General features: G+C 38.9%; 1 protein-coding gene across 9 annotated transcripts in view; it reads left to right on the forward strand.

Moving 5' to 3' along the window:
* Positions 1–18,724, forward strand: part of LOC122867340 (poly(ADP-ribose) glycohydrolase) — a 22,183-nt gene extending 3,459 nt beyond the window's left edge. For 6 of the 9 annotated variants that reach the window (XM_044178018.1, XM_044178015.1, XM_044178023.1 and 3 more), the window contains 13 exons: positions 32–139; positions 385–459; positions 4,002–4,094; positions 5,102–5,256; positions 7,456–7,535; positions 7,638–7,698; positions 7,884–7,959; positions 9,227–9,374; positions 13,419–13,497; positions 14,146–14,254; positions 16,180–16,285; positions 17,334–17,462; positions 17,756–18,724. In XM_044178018.1, coding sequence (XP_044033953.1) covers positions 32–139; positions 385–459; positions 4,002–4,094; positions 5,102–5,256; positions 7,456–7,535; positions 7,638–7,698; positions 7,884–7,959; positions 9,227–9,374; positions 13,419–13,497; positions 14,146–14,254; positions 16,180–16,285; positions 17,334–17,462; positions 17,756–17,931 — 1,395 coding nt within the window. In that variant the 3' untranslated portion in view covers positions 17,932–18,724. The remainder of the gene's footprint in view (positions 1–31; positions 140–384; positions 460–4,001; positions 4,095–5,101; positions 5,257–7,455; positions 7,536–7,637; positions 7,699–7,883; positions 7,960–9,226; positions 9,375–13,418; positions 13,498–14,145; positions 14,255–16,179; positions 16,286–17,333; positions 17,463–17,755) is intronic. The other 3 variants (XM_044178020.1, XM_044178021.1, XM_044178024.1) reach the window with 2 other exon arrangements.
* The last annotated feature ends 2,147 nt before the right edge of the window (positions 18,725–20,871 follow it).

The following is a 20,871-nucleotide window of genomic DNA, read 5'->3' on the forward strand; positions in this document are numbered from 1 at the left end:
CAGAGACTTAACAAAATTCGTGCTTTCACAGGAAACGCGAGAATGGCAGAATAAGAGTCGTTGGGAGTTGATCAAAGAAACTTTAAACAAGAAATTTACAAATCCAGATAAGCTGAAGGCAAGTTTCACATCTGTGTTGGTAAGACCAAATGTATTTCATGTCATAAAACAAGGGGCACAGTGCACTACAGTTGTTGTTACCAGACTGTACCACATGATGGCGTCATGAGCCCAGAAACTGAGAGGCACAGTCTCTCTCAATTTTGATATTTTGACAATGTTTGTTGTTTTAATACACATATATAGTAATTCTAGCTTAAAATGACAATTTAGATACATTTTTTTCTCTCAATTTTATGTAACTATTGAATTTGTTTGTTACAGAATGCAATATTGAAATACAGTGCCTCACAAGCCAAGAAATGGGACTTCACAGCATTACGTTTGTACTGCACTAAGGTAAACAATATAAATATCTGTTGTGATTACATATCTTTTTATGAATATCACTGAACCTAGAAGTAGTGTATAAAGTAAAAAAAATCGCCTCTTTGGAAGAGTCATTTAATTAATACTGGCATGCAGAAATGTAAACACAGATGGACACACATGCTGAAGATGTTAAAGGATTAGCTGATACTAATGAAACATCAACTGTCCAATCATGACACTTGATTGCCCAACAAACGGCATCGTAAACCGGTGTTGGTGCTTCTCACAGAGCTCGGGTCAGAGAAAGTACAGATGGCTCATTAGTTAGTGATGATAATATCTTAAGTTTGTGGGAGACACAGTGATACAGATGTTGCATTTGACACCAAATTAGATTTAGCTTGGTATGAACAGTATTTAAGTGGCATTGTGAATCAATATCGATAGATAGGCTTAATATCGTCATAGCTACATATGCAGATATGAGTCACCACAACTATGCAGCCATTTTTCTTGTTTGTTTCTTCACAACTTTTGAATTCATACAGAGTGATTGAGAGTCAAAAATACAAAAAAAAAAAAAGAACGTACTTGGCTCAGTGTGGGAATAAAGTTTTAATAGGTTTTGTGAAAAGGTTTATGTATTATTCCAAGGCTTTCTCAAGCATCGTGTATGTGTGTGTGTACACACGTCATGTTTTTGCAGCATTACATAAATAAATAAATAAATTCATTTGTACATATTTTATCTTCTTGTGCTGTCTGGGCACTTGGCTCTTTGGAGTTCTGAGGCTCAGATTATAAGGTTGTATTTTAAAGGTGTTGTTCATGTGATTTTGATTTATTTATTTTATTTTTTACTGTCCCCAGCTTAGTCATTTTCTTTACAGGCCAAGGGTAAAATAAGCCTGAGTTGCATCATGATGGCCAAAGCGCTGTTGGTTCATTGGTTGTCTTCTCCAGCCTCGTTTGGAGGCCATCCATCATCTGCTGTCTTGATGCGCTCTGCGTCATCCTGTGTAGAGAATCAGAGGGCTGAACTACTGTCTGGCTCATGAAGAGAATGGGAATATTCACTTTGGAGAGATGGGCCCTGTTGTGACATGAGTGTTTGATATAAGAAATCCTGAGCCTGTAAGAGTAGACAAATAATAGGCTTTATTTTCCTCACAGTAAGGGAGCACTCATCCACCTGTGCTGCATGGCATCACCATCAGAAGAATACATGTTTTTATGATATCTCACATTTCAGGAAAGAAGTTCATGTTACGCTTTTTTCTTGAATGTCGGTATGTCAAAGATGTCATTTTGCACAAGAACAGTAATGGATTTCACACAGGAGAATGCTCCAGCCCTTTTGAGTCTAGAGAAATAATTTAATCTTTTGCCAAAAGGTCATCTTTAGTAACTTGTCAGAAATGGAAATGGCTGACATTACATCCCAAACAAAGCTTTACTCCAACCTTATACTGTTGAACCAATTGTGTGCTGCTGTATGTCATAAATCATGCTAAAATGGGAATTTTATTAGATAAAATCTGAACATGTTGAGAGGCTTTAGCCATAGGCCAAGTTTTGTTTTTGCAGCTGAATTTGGATTGTGTCAAGTCTACTGGAAGGGCAAAATGAGATTTTTGTCAGTCTGCAAAATGTCCAGTAGCATCAAATATATTGAAATAGAGTTGGATTTGAAGTGAGGTGCCACATAAATTGTAGCAAATGACATCAAACAGTTGATCACTCACTTATGTTGCTTGAAGTGAGAATGGTATGTTGGTATCATTGATGATTGGTTGTTCTGTAAACACTGTAAAACTTGTGAAAAGTGTCATAATTGTGTTTCATATTAGATACTTCCAGGTAACTTTTTAGAGCAATATATATGTCATTGTAGATCACACAAAATACGTTTACTTTATTTGTGCTCTATATTATTGCAAAATTAACACACACAGTTCCTCCTAACAAAGACTGTTTATTGCTTCTACCCCTTACAGAATTTATTCACAGCTTGACTGAGTAATGAATCTGTTTTAATAGTCTAATATGCTGAAGGGGTGGTAGCAATTAGGCTACATGTACAGTATCTGTAGTATATTGATAGAAAGCAGCTCATATAGCCCACAGACTATAGTGTTGGTGTTTGTGAACACATTTCATTTGAAAACCAATCACAGAGGATCCTACATGTTTGATTTATTTCCAGTGCAACACAACTAAAATGGGGAATGACAAATAGTGCAATATAATGTACTCCATTTTTCATTTTGTTACTTTTCCCCTGCAGAGGCCAGATTGGAGACATTGTAGCAAGATGATTTTGAGTGCAGAGAAAAGTAGATATGAATGGCATAGAGTGACGGGTCAGGCACCTTCATTGAATATTCATCTCAGCATGCACAACTCATGAATAACTGAAAAGCTGTTGATGGACAGCATCGGTTTTGTTCTTTTCTCTTTCTCCAGCCTAACCAGTGTTATATTTATGGTTATGAGCACGCAAGTGTTTTATTTTTACATGGTCACACGTCCACAGACGCAGTCAAGCAGATTGCTTTATTGCTCGAACCTTTGGGGAATCGGAACAGGAGCGTGAGGCGTTATGTTAAATCTATATGGGAGCTCTGCTCACACCCCTGCATCTTGCTTGATTACTTTGTCAGTTTGGTGTGATGTACAGACCTGTATCAAGTCATACAGAGAGTTAGTTCATTTGATTTGATGCACTGTCTTCTGCTGATTTAAAGAGCTCGGCTTATACTACCTCAGCTATATCCACCATCTCGCCCTGTCAACTGCCTTCATTTATTACGCCCCTAGGAGCAGTTTATGATGTCAACCAGGTCATTACTTATGACAGTGTTTAGTCAGGCTTCCTTTGCCATAATATAAATATCTTAGGCTAAATCACCAGTCAAGGCTCCTTGTCCTGTCCTCCACTGTCCTTTCTATTTCAAACACTTGGTCATTTGCATGTCTTCAAGAAGACTGTTTAATTAGCTGGCATGGCCTTCAACCTTGATGAAATTGCTCTGTGATTGATCATTCTGACATTTTGTAGCCAAAATGGGTGTAAAAACGAGTAGTATCTAATTTTCTCCAAGAAATATTAGTGCACTTAGGCAGTGTGAAGTCATGGATGGTTGGTATATTACTTTAATATTTGGTTGTGGAAATATTATTATAGACAAACTGTCCAGTTAAAGCAAGATGTTTTGCAATAATATGAAGCCATTTCTTTCACAATCCCTTTTAAGGTAATAGTCACCTATAAAGGTATTAATTTTTCACTAGCTGTTTTGCATCTGCATGCACAGTATTGTAGGTCGAGTAGTGGAATTTTACAAATTTTTAAAACACGGTATTGCCCTTTTGATGTTCTGTATTGCTTATATTTCCATAATATTTGTTTCTTTGTAAAACTGTTCATAAAGCCTCAACATTTTGATGTAAATCAGAGCTGTTAATTTTATCTGTCCATCTCAAACTAATCAGCCCAAACAGCTAATAATGTCACTGAGTTTTGTGGCAAAACAACAAACATAAACAGATCTCTTGCTCTCTCCAAGGTCCTGGAGCCTGATGTGGCTGAACATCTGTTTGACTCCCTGCTGCCAGACATGGTACAATTAGCACTGAGAGCATCTGAGCTCTGTACCAAGGTAACAGCCATCACTAACCAACAGACACTGGCACACTGGTCCGTGACATAGTAGATTACCGCAGCAGGTTGATCCCAAAGGTCACGACTTGTCAAATAATCTTGTGAAATGGTAGTGAAAATGGTGAGGTCAAGGCACGTAGCTATTGATGGTCATTTGTCCAATGTTTTATAGTCCTTTTGGTCATCTGGTTCTTTGGCGTGTGGATGATGAAGAGCAATGTGTGTTTGCAGCTGAAAAAGTCTCATTAAAAAGGTTTTTGTGTAATTGTTTGGCCAAGCAGCCAATCATCTAATTTTAGTTTTACATCTGTGTGTTAAATGTATTTCTAGTTTGATTAATTTAACACTCAAACTGGCCCACACAAGTAAAAACATTACCCAAGCAAGCAGGTTTGTTCTAAAACATTATTTGGTGATGTGTGTGGCAAACTGCGTTGTAGGCCATCAAAATGAAGTATCAGTCTACACATTAGTAGCATCGAAAGTTGTGTTGCAGTGTAACAGTTGATTTCTGTCCCCTATAATAATTTTTGTAATTAATTATTTTGTCTAAAATAATAATCTAAAATTGTAATGATTCTGTTGAAAACTATGGTCTGTGTTAAATAGTTTGCAAATTGAATTGAACGTGTTAAACATTATCCATCATTATTATTATGTTGTTTCTAAATTGGTCATTTTCAAACATTTTGGCCATGCAACATAGACAAACAAGGTCATTTTTCCTGTTGGTCTATAGTCTTAATGCAACAAGCTCTCCCCATTGGCATTACAGAATTGCTTATACAGATGTACTGCTTATTTATAAACCCGTAGCCTTTATTAGGAGTATGGATCTCTTGTGAGCAAGGATGGATGTTGATTGTAATTATGATGGCTGACTGAAGAAGCACAGAGTGGTGCCAAATTAGTACATTTGTGCAACATACTTCAATGTCTCATTTGGCAAATTGACAAAACAAATAATTTTGACCTTCCTCAGTTGTACCTCTGTTCCTCCTCTAGCCGATACCCCTCCTCAAGGGAGGCATGAACCACTCCATCACCATGTCTCAGGAGCAGGTGGCATGTCTGCTCGCCAACGCCTTCTTCTGCACCTTCCCCCGACGCAACTCCAGAAAGACAGAGTACTGCAACTACCCAGATATCAACTTCTTCAGGTAATATAGGGATGTGGTAGTTTCATACATGATGTTTAAAGTTACACATTAGGTTCTAAATGATGCTGCTGTGACAACTAGCTTCGTTTCCATGAGGGGGCACTACTGTATATGCTTCCCTCACAAATCATTTTATTTTATGGCTGGGTTTTAAAGCACACAACATTTATATTGTACGTAGATTTAATTACACATGAGCAAACACTATCTTATAAGGAGAATAAATTGATCAGAGACAGTGATCAGTCTGACTTATTTGAACACTGATCTGAAAGATTTTATATTTCAAAAATACATAAACATTAGGTACATCAGTCACTCTTCATTTGAGCATTTTTAAGAGCCACTGAGCTTTTTCTTTGTGTAATCACATTTTAAAGCAAAGAGCAAACGTTTACTTAAGCATGCTCTACTTACCAGAACTATACAATACAAGACAATTTGTGGGTCATTCTATCTTTCTCTGGCACTTGTCAGTTTTACCAGAATAATAAATACAAATATGACAAAGAGGACAGCAGGAGGGTCCTTTTTTTAATCCCTGCAACCTTTCACTGTGGAGATCATCTGGGTGGTGTAATGCAAAATCTTCAGATCACTGCTCAGTCATGTCCCTCATCTCTGTTGGCATCACAGGGTAATTACCTAAATGGAAGAGGGAATTAGATTAACATTGACTCAGATGGCTGCTTTTGACAATGAAGAAGGCCATTGGCTGTTTTGCGGGGTTCAATCGCATCAGTATTTCATTCACATAAAGGTTCTGCTGTGATTTGAAAGGAAAGCCAGTGTCATCTTTTTAGCCTGCCACTAAAAATTCTGAATCACCATTTTGGTGCGAACCAAATATTAAATGCTTTGAAATCTGTGTGTGTGTGTGTGTGTGTGTGTGTGTGTGTGTTTTAAATCAGTAATTTATTTTAATTGTATTACTTTAAATATCTGTGGGATCCAAACTCTTTTTTTCTGTATTTTTGTTTCACAAGAATAGGTGGTGCATATGTTCTTTTATCTCATTGCAGACTTCTTATTTGCATTGACATAAAACAGACTATTTATTATTTTTTTTGGCTTGATTGAATGTTGACTCTGTCATTCAAAGTGTTCTCCAGTGAGCTTTATTTATTATTTTACCATGAAGTGCATTTAGCTCAAACAGAGTTTCCCTATTTTTTTGAGAAATGTTTTCTTGTGCTGATGATGCAGAAACCCAGCTGTTATACATACTGTAGTCACTTATATCCTTTTCCTGAGTTACATCATAGCTTTCGGCACATCTGTGGGGGGTGTATTGATGTTATATTCTCTATTCACCAAAGACCATATTGCGATTTGTTACTAAAAGCCTGCTCTCACAAGCAGCTAGCTTATGTCAAAGATGTTTGCCCTGAGGACTACAAGGCGCACGATTGTTTCTAAGAGCCACACTGACAAAAAATAGAAATTCAGGAGTTGACTTCGATGAATGAGTTTCTCAGGCCTTGAAGGGCTCTCAGTGCATCAAGCTTTTGTCGTTATTTAATTTCACTCACATAAATGTCTTTCTCTTTATTATGGCATGTGAGCTGGGCTGTGGGGTTCTTTATAGAGTATGCTTGAGAGGGAGATAGTGGGCTTTATGCTGAAAGTGCATTCAAACCCGCCCACTGCACCTCACTACCAGCAGCTTTGTGTGTGTTCGTTTGTGTGTTATTTTTCAGGGGGATTGACCTTTTGCCTCCTGAGGACTCTGTTGCTTAAAAGGGACACAGGGCTTCTTAATGTATCCCCAAGGAGGAAGCCCTGTTTCCCTCTGTTCCTTTTTTGTGTGAGTGCTGTGAAGTGGCACATGAGTGTGACTCTGTGATGGCAAGCCTGGGGCAACTCCATTGTCGTAACAATGAAGGAACTCCTACATAATCGGCTAGTGACTGAAAGGGAAGCTGAGTGAGAGATGAACTAATTCATATCAAAAGTTAAAGCATGACTGAACTCACATGGCCAAAGTGGAGGTCTTGTGTCTAAATGGCACTGGTTATACAGAGTCTTTTTTTCATGGTTTTGGCTGTAGTTGTTTTATCGTTGGCGAACTGAACTGAAAGAGTTGGCGGTTGGCTGTGATGCCATGTACAACTTGCTTGCTTCATAGAAGAGGAACATAATATATAGTCTAATATCAACAAGAACTGAATTAAATTCATTATCTCTTCTTGCCTTCAGGCTGTTTGAGGGGTCCTCTACAAAGAAGATTGAGAAGCTGAAAACTCTGATGTGCTATTTCAAAAGTTTCACTGAGCAAAGTAGGTGTTCAGATTTCATTAAAAAAAAATTAGCAACAATGCGTTGTTATTGTAAAGTAAGATACAATATTGACATTTCTTACTTCCTTTTTTGCTTTTCAGAGCCTACAGGACTTGTGACATTCACACGAAAAAGCTTGAACAAACCTCTGAATTGGAAAAGGTAAAGTATATTGACACTGTAATCACAGAAAAATATTATTGTCACTAGTGGTAGTAGTATGTCAATTGTTTCTGCCAAAAAGCCCTGAAGTCTGCTGAATCCAGTAGACTGTTTGGAAGAAATCAAAGATTCATCACCTCAACTGTAGTCGAAGAGTGGAAAACAGTTAATTCTTTGTGTTTCAGCTCACAGACACCGCTCACAAAGCTCCACATTACTTGTGAAGGGACCATTGAGGATGATGGTTATGGAATGCTTCAGGTAAGACGCAGAGGAGGAGAAGTATACCAGTAGTGTTCACTTGTGGAAAGACAACACAACGTGTGTGTGATTTAGAGGGACTTTACCTTGCTGAATCCAATTCTTTTGCTTGAAGGAGCTCCTTCTGCTTGGTTCCCATCCTCTTTTCCCTCTCTTGTAGTCAATCACTGAGCCACCACATTCTGGAGTCTTTCACACAGAATGCTTACTACTGCTGAAAAGGCCTTTGAGGGAGCCTGTGACACGTCGCAGGGAGTGTGTGCTGGGACTGGGGTCGAGGCCTCTGAGCCTCCTCTGCTCTCTGTGTCGGCCATGCTTCCTGTACACTGTCAGGATGGCCCGCTCTGCCTTTCACCTTTTGTTTGCCTCCAGTTGCCACAAGCTGACAGTTGATGTGCACACATGACCAGCTCTGGGGCACGCTGCGGCCCGGATTGATGGATGCTCTGCTGGGGTGGGGGTGGTGCTGACAGCCTGTCAAAGCCGACTTTGGAGGCTGGCTCGCTGTCCCAGAGTTGAGTGACCAGTTTGGGGAGATCTGCTCTCAGACTGCTGCTCACCCCTTTGCAGCTTCTTCCTGGGGTTGTGACGGGGTTGGTCTGGGCTGTCTGCAGGCCAATGAGCAACTAACTGTCAGTCCTGAAATTGGATTATATGTTCCACATGGCTGCTTTTGGACTAAAACAATGAGTTGTCACGCCTGTGTCTGTGCTGAAACGATGAGATGCGTATTTTCTTTTGAATCATAAACAGACCGAAATAAACAAGTAAATCAGTGTCACCCATAGATCTGACCACAAACCCGAAAGAACACAAGCTGCAAAAGATATCACAGGCATCAGTCAGCAGTCAATTTAGCAGCATGTTGTGACTGGAGGGAGATGTTTACTTTGGACTGTAAGACTGCTCTCTTGTTTTGATATTTGCTACTGGTAGCAGCACACTTAAGTGCTGCTCCTCAGGAGAGCTCATTTTGGCATGGGGGACAGATGTCTGAGTAATGCCAGCACCTAAGGCCACCTTCCCAATCAGCTTGTCAGGGATTCTGTCACAAATAAAAGAAAAAGAGGTGGACCCTTTGTCCAAGTTTAGGAAACTATACATTTCACAGTCAAAGAAAATGTTCAGTTACTTTCATCTAGCTTATGTTTGCTGCTTTTGTTTTATAACAATATGTCCATGTGACTAAAACATTCAGTATAGTCTGCAAGGGCATGGATGTTCCATAGTGTTTTCTTCATCATCAGTCATCTGTGTTGATTTGTAGGTGGATTTTGCCAATCGGTTTGTGGGAGGAGGAGTCACCAGTTCTGGTCTTGTTCAAGAGGAAATCCGTTTTCTGATCAACCCCGAGCTTATTGTTTCTCGCCTCTTCACTGAAGCCCTGGATCATAATGAATGTCTGATCATCACAGGTCAGTGATCAAAAACTCTCCCACATGTTGTTTAACAATAAAATTTCCACTGAAGGAATCCTACTGTTCAATTATTCATGATGTAGTCTGTTGATCCAGATCAGATCAATAATATCCCGGCTTCACTTTTCTCATGCTTGACCTATAATTTGACAGAAGAAATATAATGGGCACTTCTAGTCACACACAGCATGGAGTATACACATTGCACACCTTCAATTTACCCTCTCCTTGCTCAGCAAGAGGCTTAAGGATGTTTGTGGCAATTGTCCTGTTTTCTTTATCTGTCCTTGTCACGTTTCCTTTTGGTTGACTGCAAAGGGAAGAGTCACATCAGTCGGGAGTTGGAGATTGGGCTGTCCTGATTGCTCTGTTGGGTCTTTCTGTTGAGTAATTCCCACTGACTTCAATATTGAGTGGTTGCAACAAACAAGGTTGGGACAGGCCAGTAGACCCAGTAACAAGAGGAGTCCCAGCAGGAGGCTGATGGCTCCTCTCTGTTTTTTCTTCTGTTTTTATCTGTCTGACTGCTGTTTGTCTAGACTGCTGTAGCTGCTTGATTGCATTTGATGAAGAGGTTAGAAAACTAATGTTATGTAATATAGTAATAGGTAGTCATAACTGAATGAAGCCTACACAAATCAAGTTGTCATTCTGAAACAATAAAAATAATTTAAATCAGTAATGTAGTCTGTTAGAGTGAAGTGAAAACATCAAACTAGTGATTTATAAAGTGCTATATAAATAAACATATCATTTCATTGTGGTCTCTTATAGTCTTAAAGCAGCTATCAACAATATTTTTATACTAACAATGGATTAAATGATTTATAAGGTGGTGCTCTACAGTTCCCCTCAGCTTTACGGAACGTTTTAGCTTCTTACAGAGCTTATTGTTTTGTATTTACAGTCATTATTATTACTTTTGGCTCACTCTCACCACTCTCATCAGCATTGTTTCCACAGATGTCAGATGCTTTTAGTGAAAAGGCTCTGCTACCTGTCCAGCACCAATCACCCATCACCTACGTTAAGATGAATTGCCTTAACATTGCATAACAAGTGGGTTGGATTAGAACAGGAAATGAGGTAACAGAGCCTCCGCCCTCCTGATAAGCAATCATACTGCTGCATCAGGTCTTTTTGCCTTGGCGGAGTCACCTTCAGACTTCTTGCTGGCCATCTCTCCCTCGCCTCCACTTACGTCACTTAACTTTATTACCGGGGCCCAGAATTAATTATAGCTAGAAGACCTGCCCAAGACCTGCTCCGCTAATGGACTCTTCCATTCCATCATCTTTATTAAACCCTGCCCGCATCTCTTGTACCCCCCTGTTGTAAAAGTCCAAGCCTTAGCTGCATTGTGGCCATGTGGTAAATCATATTCCCCTGTGATACGTTTTGGCATACAACGAGGAAGCTAATGGATCTTACCTCTGCACTGAAATTTGCAAAAGTGCCCAGGCCTAATTTAATTTTCCTTGATTGCTAGATATCTGGCTGCCATTGGGGCGGTCAAAAGTATAAATAGTATCAAGGAGAAGTCATATGATTCATTGATGGCAGTACTGACCAGAAAATGCGGTGCAAGCTTGATGCAAGCAAGAGATATAGACATTTTTCTTGACCCTGCACAAAATCTTACTTTGTTTTATTTTTTTATCAGTGTGAATTGTGGTTTTACATGCTTCAAAATAGTCTTCAGAGAAACCAGTGGTGGCCATACCAATTTTGTTTTTGACAATATTTAATGTTATTCTTATTGTAGACAACTATGATTTTCTTTTAAGCTGAGAAATCCTCATTTGTTCACATGCGGATGTCCTCAGTTTCCTGCTTTTGCCACGACATGACAGCGAGATGCGCCTCTGACCTTTTACAGTCTCTGGTCCACCACAAATATGAGACACTTTGTTTTAATGTATTTGCACATGAATGGAACAACCTTCAGCCGCATTGTGAATTATACCTGCTGATTCTTATGCGACCTATTTGTTATTTGGAAAAAAATTCAAATAACCAGACACATCTTTCCTTGGCCACGATTGATCTGCTTTCCACTTCAAATAATTTTTGAATGACAAATGGGTTACATTAAAATCTAAATCATAATTCATATTGTTCATGAAGGTTGTTCCATTCAAACGCAAATATTGTTGATCATAGAGTTGGCTATTTTTGGAGGACCAGTAAAGTTCAGGTGTTGTATGCATAGTTAACACAAGGCAGAGCGTTAAACATTACAAACATTATTACCTACGCAAACGTCTGTCTGTGGTATGTCATCGTGAACTTAACATGCTTTACATTTCTATATCTAATTTCTAATGTCCACTAGAAAATTTTAAAATATTCTTGAAGTAACTCGTGATATTTCTTCACACATCATTCACATTGTATTGATAAGATGTTATCTAATTTTGTAATTATTTAACATGTTGTTACCAACATAATTTTGTTGTAGATACTCAGTGAGTTTATTGTATTGTTTTGATAAGCATTAGTAAAATGTGGAATTGTTTAATTTAATGTTGATTTTGTAGCTCGGGACATGCATCTCATTAGAGGATCTTCAAATAAAGGGGATTAGATTTGTTTGCCACGTGGCTGTTGTAATGCATTAGTCAAACTTTAAAGCTGTCAGCAGAATATTTATAGCATACTCACATAAGGATTGCCAGGCTTTGGTACTGAACAGCGCAAACAAACAGGAGATTCTGTTATCCTCTGAGTGAAGATATTTCACTGTGCCGTTGTATGCTATTTGTGCCAGTGCCAGCCTGTCCAGAAGTCTTATGAACCAGCAGAGTATACAACTTTGCACAGATGTTACCTCTTTTTGTTTTGTTTTTTTTGTCCATAAATTGTGCTAGTAACATAAGAGCTCTCAGTTTAGTGTAGATACAAATGTTTAATTAGCTCCCAGGATGATGCAAGTTGACATGTCTGTATGTTGCAAGTAGTAGATTGTAAAAAGCTGTTGCTGTGGCTGCAGCTCCTCGATGTCCTCTCATAGTGTCTTTCAAGATACAAGATACAACACAGGGTTGTATAATGAGATTATGTTTTATAGTTCTCTTTATGCTACTCAAAAAAAATATATACAGTAGATCTAAATAGTCTTTGACTGTTATGCTGCTGGGCCATCAACCATTCTGCTTTTTGCTCCTCTGTTTTGTTCAAATGACATACTGGTGAACTAGATTAGGTACTTCGGTGTCTTATTCAGGCAGTAGTTTTACTTATTATTTAAAAAAAAAAAAAAAAAAAGCGAGAGGCAGGCTGATTATTAGTGTCTGTCAAGTGGAGTGCGCTCTAGAGATTCCCTCCCCCCATGTGCACCTCCTTATACCTGCTGGTCACTTGGTTTATTGACTTTGCCGCATGAAGCATCTCAGCGAGTGCTCTCAGTACTAATGAGCGCTAATGAATGGGAAGTTAATTTGTGGCCTCATTTGTTTGACTGTGCTGATGTCTCCCCACCCTCTGCTCCCCCTTTACGGGTGGTGAGTGTTCCCCTGTGGGCTGGAGGTCAGTCGCTGCTTCTCACATCGTGTCAAGGGGGGTAATAACTTGACCTTCCTCTTGTCAGGACATGGCTGCTCCTATTTCATCTGATCACATGAGGCAAAATCACTACAGACACACCCCCGAAAACCTGCTACATTTTCCTTAATTCCTTTTCTTTGTGTTTTTGCTGTTTATTTGTTATTTGATTGAAATAAATATTTTTAGATTGCCTGTATTTGCCACACAATCTTTTAAGCATAAATTATCCACCACTTATAGTATATCAATTGCAGGCATATCAGAGTTTGAAACCCTTTTGTTGTTTCCCTTAAACCATTTTTTCATTTAGCACCATTGGTGGCTAAACTGGATTTTATGTTCCTATTAACACAGTGTAATCTTACCTGCCTTTCAGCTTTGCCTCCTAAATACAACTTGAAGTATTCTTTAATTCTGACTATGTTTAAAAATCAAGATTAATATGTTACTGCTTTGCAGTGGTGTGTGACTAATGTCCCTGTTTGTTATTACCAGGTACACAGCAGTACAGTAAATACACAGGCTATGCTCAGACCTACCAATGGGATGGCAGCCACCAGGACACAACTCCAAGGTATTTATTGCACCTAGATGCTTTAAAGACCTTAAAATGCTTAAATAATAACTAAATGCTATGTTTAACCCCTTCAATACAATCATTTTTAGCCATGCTAGCTCATGGGAGGGCAATTTTGGTCCAGACTGAAATATCTCAACAACTATTGGATGCATGCCCATAATATTTGGTACAGACATTCATGTCTCCCTCAGGGTGAAATGTCATAACTTTCCCTGACCTTTCATCTAGCGCCATTATTATCATGTAAAATTCAGAAATGTTATTTATTGTCTTACCAGAAAAAACAGTGACGAAGCATGCTTTGTGTCAGGTTTTATTGAGATTAACCGGTAAATCCACTTTGTACTTTACACTTATTTTAATTTCATACTTATATCCACTTTGTACTTAATTTATCTTGCCTGTGTATTATATTTTGATTAGCTTAGAACTTCTATTCCTGTGTGCACTGACGTGATAGTGAGCAGCTGTAGTGAGTTTCCCCTCAGGGATCAATAAAGTATTTCTGATTCTGATTTTGTGCAACTTCCTATTTCCAATGTGGATTTAGCTACAAGAAATTATTGCCCCATATGACTAAAGCCCAGTTGTTGTTTTGTTGTACATAAAATGGTGCAAAACGATTTCTTTGATTTGTTTCAGAGATGGCTGGCAGAGAAGATGCACAGAGATTGTGGCCATTGACGCACTGCAGTTCAAGAACTTTCTTGAACAGTTTAGCCCAGAGAGGATCAACCGAGAACTCAATAAGGTTATCTTTAGATTTTTCTTTTAATCTGTATTTCCTTTTTATGTCACAAAACATTAGAATTGGGTTGTGTTTTTTGCTCATGTGCTTGGCACTGGTTTAGATCAGACTATGGATGAGAACAAAAATAAAACATTATGTCAGCTTATTGGAAAACGGGTATTAGTAACTGTCTTACAGTGCTGCTGTAAGTGCATTTTTTTTTTGTTTTGCAGAAAAATGAACAGTTTGTATAATTAATGGCAGTGGAAGCGTGGGGGTAATCTACCACTACTCTTTGATGTTACACTTTGATCTTCCCTATTCATGTCTCTTTAACAGTGTATGGCTGTAGTAATGTTATGTTCTAACTTAATTTGCCATTTCACTTCATGTTTGATTTGCACAGTTTTCATGACTTTAGTGCCAATCCATTTGGTTTATAATCGTAAACCAGTGTCATCACAAATGTCAGCTAAGATGACATTGACTCATGTTTACTTTTCTCAAGGTAAATATTTGAATTATAGATAAGTGTCATGTAATACAGACTGATGGATTGTCATATTTGTAGAGAATAAGCTTAATCGTATTCATTACACTGTCCATTAGGCCCAGAATGAATTTTAAAGAACATAATTGACCTCAGGGCGATTAATAACTTATCAATTATTACATTTACGTCACAGATCTTTAAATTGGACTCCTTGCATGTGTGCAATCTTCCCAGTCAGAGATGTCCATTCGTAATAGAAAATCAAGATGTTGATGTTGTCAAGTTTGCTGTCAGAAAGCATGGAGGAGTTTGACAGCTCTGACAAGGGTGTGAAGAATGCACCAACATGAAGATCAATCCTGTTTCGAATATTGTTCAGCTAACTGTCATATCTGCCCTTTCACAGCAAGAATTTATGACTGGTCAGGGGAGGATGGGCACTCACAATTCATTTTCACTATTCACTTAATTTCTCATGTAAAAATGAATGTCTAGGGCCAGTCAGATCATTCATTAAACATCTCCTGCTTTTAGAAAATATTTCCTATGGGACATGCAACCCGCTTGACATGTTGTCATGTCAAATGCTCTTGGTCATACACGTGGGCTTAGTGCTCAATGTGCAATTATTAATATGTAAAACCCACGCCAATTTCACACCAATGGCAATTCAGTTGAGGGAATATGTGTGAAATGACACAATGTTAAAAATGTATGTTCAGCCAGGCCAACTAACCTTTATGTGTTTATACATTGAATGATGTGTCAAGCACAGGCCTGCAGGCAAATGAAATTACTTTTTTGCTATCTATATTCCATTTATGTTTGATAGTATGGAGACATTCTGTGGGCCTGGTTCTTATAAAACATACCAGTGATCTGGAACAATAAGGTGATCCCAAGACCTGAGGCTCATCAGAGCTGATTCCGCCTTTATGTACCAAATGACATATCATTCCCCACTTACTTGAGCGACACGGCGTCATTCACAATTTTGATGACGGAAGGGCTTTTCTTATTGTAAGGCAATGGCGGCATCTGAAATCACCGCCTATTTGCTACCTACTGCGTTGTATTTATTTTTCGAGTGTCCATATTCTACATGTAAAATTTAAGCCCTCACAAATTCCCAAAACTGAACTATGTAGTGTTCACAGCATGCATACTACTTTTTGCAAAAAATTCTCTTTGCCTTTGAATAACCTTTGACACAACATAATGAGGATAATTCATAGGTGTGCAAAATCTCAATGTACTGCTCACTGTAGCCTAACTAGAGTTTACTACGTAGATAATAGTGAATGATTTCAGCCAGCCAATGTTTTGCACTGTACTTATCTCCTTGTGTTTACTACAGAACACTTGTCCTATCATATCAAATGTCTTTTCCTTTGTGTTTACATTTCCTTTCCTCATATGTTGCCTTTGATCTTCCTTTTACATCTTCATTTAGGCCTACTGTGGCTTTGCTCGCCCTGAGGATCAAAGCCAAAACCTTGCGGCAGTTGCTACAGGGAACTGGGGATGTGGTGTTTTTGGGGGTGACACACGTCTGAAAGGTAACCACTGACGTAACGCTGCCGTCAGTAGATCTTGTGGAGAAAAGTGCTCAGATCATCTTTGTGCACTTGGCAGTCTAAGCAGACTCTCTTTCCTGGTTATAATGGAATAAATTTCAGATTGAAAGGCTCCAGCAGGTCAGTGTGGGCATCCATTTGTCTTCCGGGAATGCGTTCATTTAGTTAAGGCCTATTCGTCGCCTTCCTTCTATTGATCAAATGACAAAGTTAATATGTTTCATTAATAGTGAAATTGATCGCCAGCTCGAGTCCATCAATCCGTTACAGCTCTCTGTCTGAGCCTTGTATCACTGTCACTGAGCAGGGAGCTTCAGGAGAGTTTATGCTAACCGTTTACCGTAGTTCTGTTTTTACTTTCTGCCTGACTTAGAGCCACTGTGCTTGCAAACTATACATACATACATGCATATTTGTTAATTAGCTGTAGCAAGGTACAGCCCTCCATAGGCACAATCACCTACTGTCTGGTTAATGACGTGCCTCCTGGGAAGAAATTTGTAATTCAGATGCTGTTCTCCTCCTGGGTTTACCTTCTGTGGCCTCACATAGCCACCTATTTTTTAATTGTCAGATATTTTTTTGAAAAAAGCAGTTGAAACAGAGCAGGGGAGAGAAACTGCTGAAGTGTAGACATATTCAGCTTAGCCCTCTTCTGAAAATGTTTTGCTCATTAACTTGCCACTGTCCCAACCTTCATTAATCAGCAGTCATATTAAAATATTCACAGCTCTCCGGGGCCAGACCTGGCCTATCTTTGTAACTAATCCAGAGTTCTCAGTAGGGGTGAGACCTATTCCCCGATTACTTACCTTACTGTACATGCCACAGGGGCTGGTGCCGCACACTTTTAATGATAACATCAGCTACTGGATGACTCTTCAGACTTCTGTTTATTTAAACTTTGCTGTATTTTTACAAGTAAAATCTGCAAAAAAAAGCCTTAAAAGGACAATCCTTTTACTCTATTGAAAGAGATTTTGTGCCACTCTCACTGTTGTAGATTTAACACAGGCTTCTTTTCATCCAGCTCTGCTCCAGATGCTGGCAGCTGCTGAGGCAGGCCGAGATGTGGCCTATTTCACCTTTGGTGACAGCCAGCTCATGACAGATGTCCACAACATGCACTCTTTCCTCACTCAGAGGAAGATCACTGTCGGTAAGGCAAACATCCGCCCTGCCTGCTTCTTGTTTATATGCAACTGTGTTTATGCCTCTTTTTTTGCACTTTTTATTGCACTGCCAAGGGTGTGTTGCATGAAATAATAACATGATTAATTGTGTTTTGGAATAATATTTCCGCTTAGGATTCTGTTGTGAATGATGTGATCTCAGGAAACAATGATATGGCTAATTATCATTTCTGAAAACTTGTCCACATTTTGCTTGCTGTAATATCGGTCCACTGTAGAGACTAGACAACATTCACAATCTCATTGTTTCCCGTCACAGGGGATGTGTATGATCTCCTGGGGCAGTACTACAGCTCAGTGTGCAAGAGTTGCCTCGGTCGGCGCCCTGAAGTCAGCCTCTACTCCTTCATCTACCAACAGGTCAGCTCCTCCCTGGCGCCAGCTGACTCCGACAGGGGCTCGGCCAGACAACGTGTCCCTGCAGACTGCCATTAAGGTCAGGTGGCTGATGAGTCACCATGCATTATCATCAGATACTGAATTAAAACATTCTCAGTCTACCTTTAGCTTTATTTTTTATCTTAATGCTTTTTGTTAGACAAACTTTTAATAAACAATGGTGGATATACCAAATCTGGTCTCCACCACTGGCAGCCGAAAATGAATATCTAGCATGCAGATCCTTTTTCAAAAACAACTGAACAGCAGAAGGTGATTAGTTATGACCCTGTCTGGCGCTGCAGTCCAAGCTGTGTTCATTTTGCTGCTGCTGGTAATACGCCAATAGATGAAGCTTCAATACGACGCAATCGTGATTTTAATGGTGAAGCAAAGGTTACCATCCATCTTCTGAATTTGTCATGCTGCCTTTTTTTACACCCACACATATCCAGCGTAATTGAATTGGCTGTCAGAAATCAAGTTAAAAGAAAAGAATAACAAGAACGGGGTTTGGAAGGCTTGGAGCGGTCTCAGGAAAGCGGTTTGATTTAAAGAGCAGCCCGCCTCTTTGGGAAATAATCTCTTACCCTTCTAGATACAATCATGGGTCCATGAACACATTTTTTGGGTTCTTTGCTGTATGTGATACACACTCCAAATAATCTAGTTGGACTTAAAATATTAATTTGATTAGTTTGTTCCTGTATTTTTGAAATGATTTCAGTGTAAATCTGTTATTTGTAGGCCTTCTTAGTTATTGTTGTATAGCTACGCTTGAATTAAAAGTGAGGTTTTTTTTCTGACAGGTTTTTTTGAAACAGCCTAAATAAAATCTGTTTCAAATAAATGTAATATTTCAGTTTTTAATATTGCCTATGTTTTATTCTGAAGCACCGTTTGAATGGAGCCATAAATACACTAATACATCTCTGAACAGAATGAGGGCCTCTTGTCCCATGAGCAAAATGAGTTTCTATACAGCCTTGCCATTTATCTCTCCCCAGCTATTGCTTCACTCTTTCACTCACAGTTTAATAAGGTCATACCTTTTATATAAACTGTACATGACACCTCATTAAGTAAAGAGTAGATCATAGAACATCCAGTCAGAGGCGAGAGTCAGGCAGTGGGGCTCCTGGGTGATTTCTCTGTCTGTTGGATGAAACACTGCTTCATTTGCATCAAGAAGAAGAGGTTAGACCTTTGGCACTTTGTATTCAGGCTTGATGACATGCATTTGTTTTAAGCAACATACATATTTTGTGGTATTTGTAGACATGTAAAAATATTCTTGGCACACAATACAATTTGACATATGACACTGGGTTCACAATATTAAAGTTGATATGTATACTAACACCATATAACAAAGCGTGTTTAAGCTAGGCTACGTATTTGATGAAAGAGGAGTCAAAGTTAACACCCTGTTTGATACTGATTGAATGTTTTTAGCCTCTTATGGTTAGTTTATTTTAGACACATTACTTTCAGTGATGCATGTTGTCGCTTTTTCTTGTGAGATTATCTAGTTACATGCCTAATGAGCTGTTATCTGTCAATTTACAGATTACCCAGTCAGCAGGAGTTTATTCAGTAAATATTTTTGGTTGAATGTTAAATTAGTTTTGTCCCCAGAGTGTGCGTGCTGAATGGACTCCTGGGAGCCTGTAAGTGAATGAATGCGGTGTAGGCGTCTCTAAGCTTGGTGCTGTCTGCCTTCATGGAATCAGGAGCTGAAGTAGGGGGTCTCTCTTTGTAGCTAGCTGAGTTCAAATAAAGCCTTTGGTGACGTCTCTCCCAAGGGGATCCACCATAGATACACGGGGGTTATCCTACTGGATTGATCCCTCTGCAGTGAGCTTCATGTGTGTCTTTGACCTTTTGGCTACCATCTGTCATAAAGTCACGAACACGAACAGTGTTTATTCTTTTAAACATGATCACACTTTGACACATGACTGCACTGCAGTTTGGGATGGAAAAGTTAGGTAAATAACGCAGTTTGCTGATACGACTGAGCTTTATAAACTCAGTGCAGAGAGGTAGTGAAAAATGATCACAAACATACTTCTATATTTTCTGGGGGGTTTTGTATTTATAATCCTGCCACTTTTTAGCTTTGAGGATCCTGTAAGTATTCTGTTTCCTCTCAGAACATTAACTTACCCCTCCACACAAAATATTAGTATGTAATAAATAAATAAATCAAGTCACTTTTTACAGTCATTTGTTTTTAGTCATGCTAGTGGTTGGTCGGTTGGTCAGTTGGTCAATCGAGACTAAAATAGCTCAACTATTGGATGGATTGCCATGAAATTCATCCAGTGACTTTGGTGATCCCCTCACTTTACCTCTAGTGTGAGATTGACATTTGTGGTTTTAGTTAAATGTCTCAACAACTACTGGATGGATTGTCATGAAATTTGGTACAGGCATTCTTGCCAGGATGAATTGCAAAATTTGGTGATCCCTTCACTTTACATATAGTGCAATCATCAGGTCACACTTTCAATTTGTCAATTTTTGTTTTATAACCAAATACCTGCAAAACTAATGACATTCCCATCAGCCTCAGCTGTACTGCGTGTTTAGGGCTAATTAGCAAATGTTAGCATGCTAACATGCAAAACTAAAATGGTGAACATGGTAAACATTATACCTGCTAAACACCAGCATGGTAGCATTGCCACTGTGAGCATGTTAGCATGCTGATGTTAGCATTTATTTCAAAGCACCACTGTGCAACCACATAGAGCCGCTAGCGTGGCTGTGAACTGTGTCTTGTTTTCTTAATAATGGGTTATCCATTAATGAATACATTTATTTAAACCTGAACATTGATCTCCACATTGTGTTGAAGGTTTAATACTGATGGCGTGGTGGTGTCCCAGTGAAGAGTGAAACTTTGTGAATTTACTCCATTACTGATGACACAGGCCATAGATGAAGTGCGCAGAACATTCATTCAATTGATAAATGAAATTTTAAGCATCC

This window comes from Siniperca chuatsi, linkage group LG20 (assembly GCF_020085105.1).
Source record: "Siniperca chuatsi isolate FFG_IHB_CAS linkage group LG20, ASM2008510v1, whole genome shotgun sequence".
Lineage (NCBI taxonomy): Eukaryota > Metazoa > Chordata > Actinopteri > Centrarchiformes > Sinipercidae > Siniperca > Siniperca chuatsi.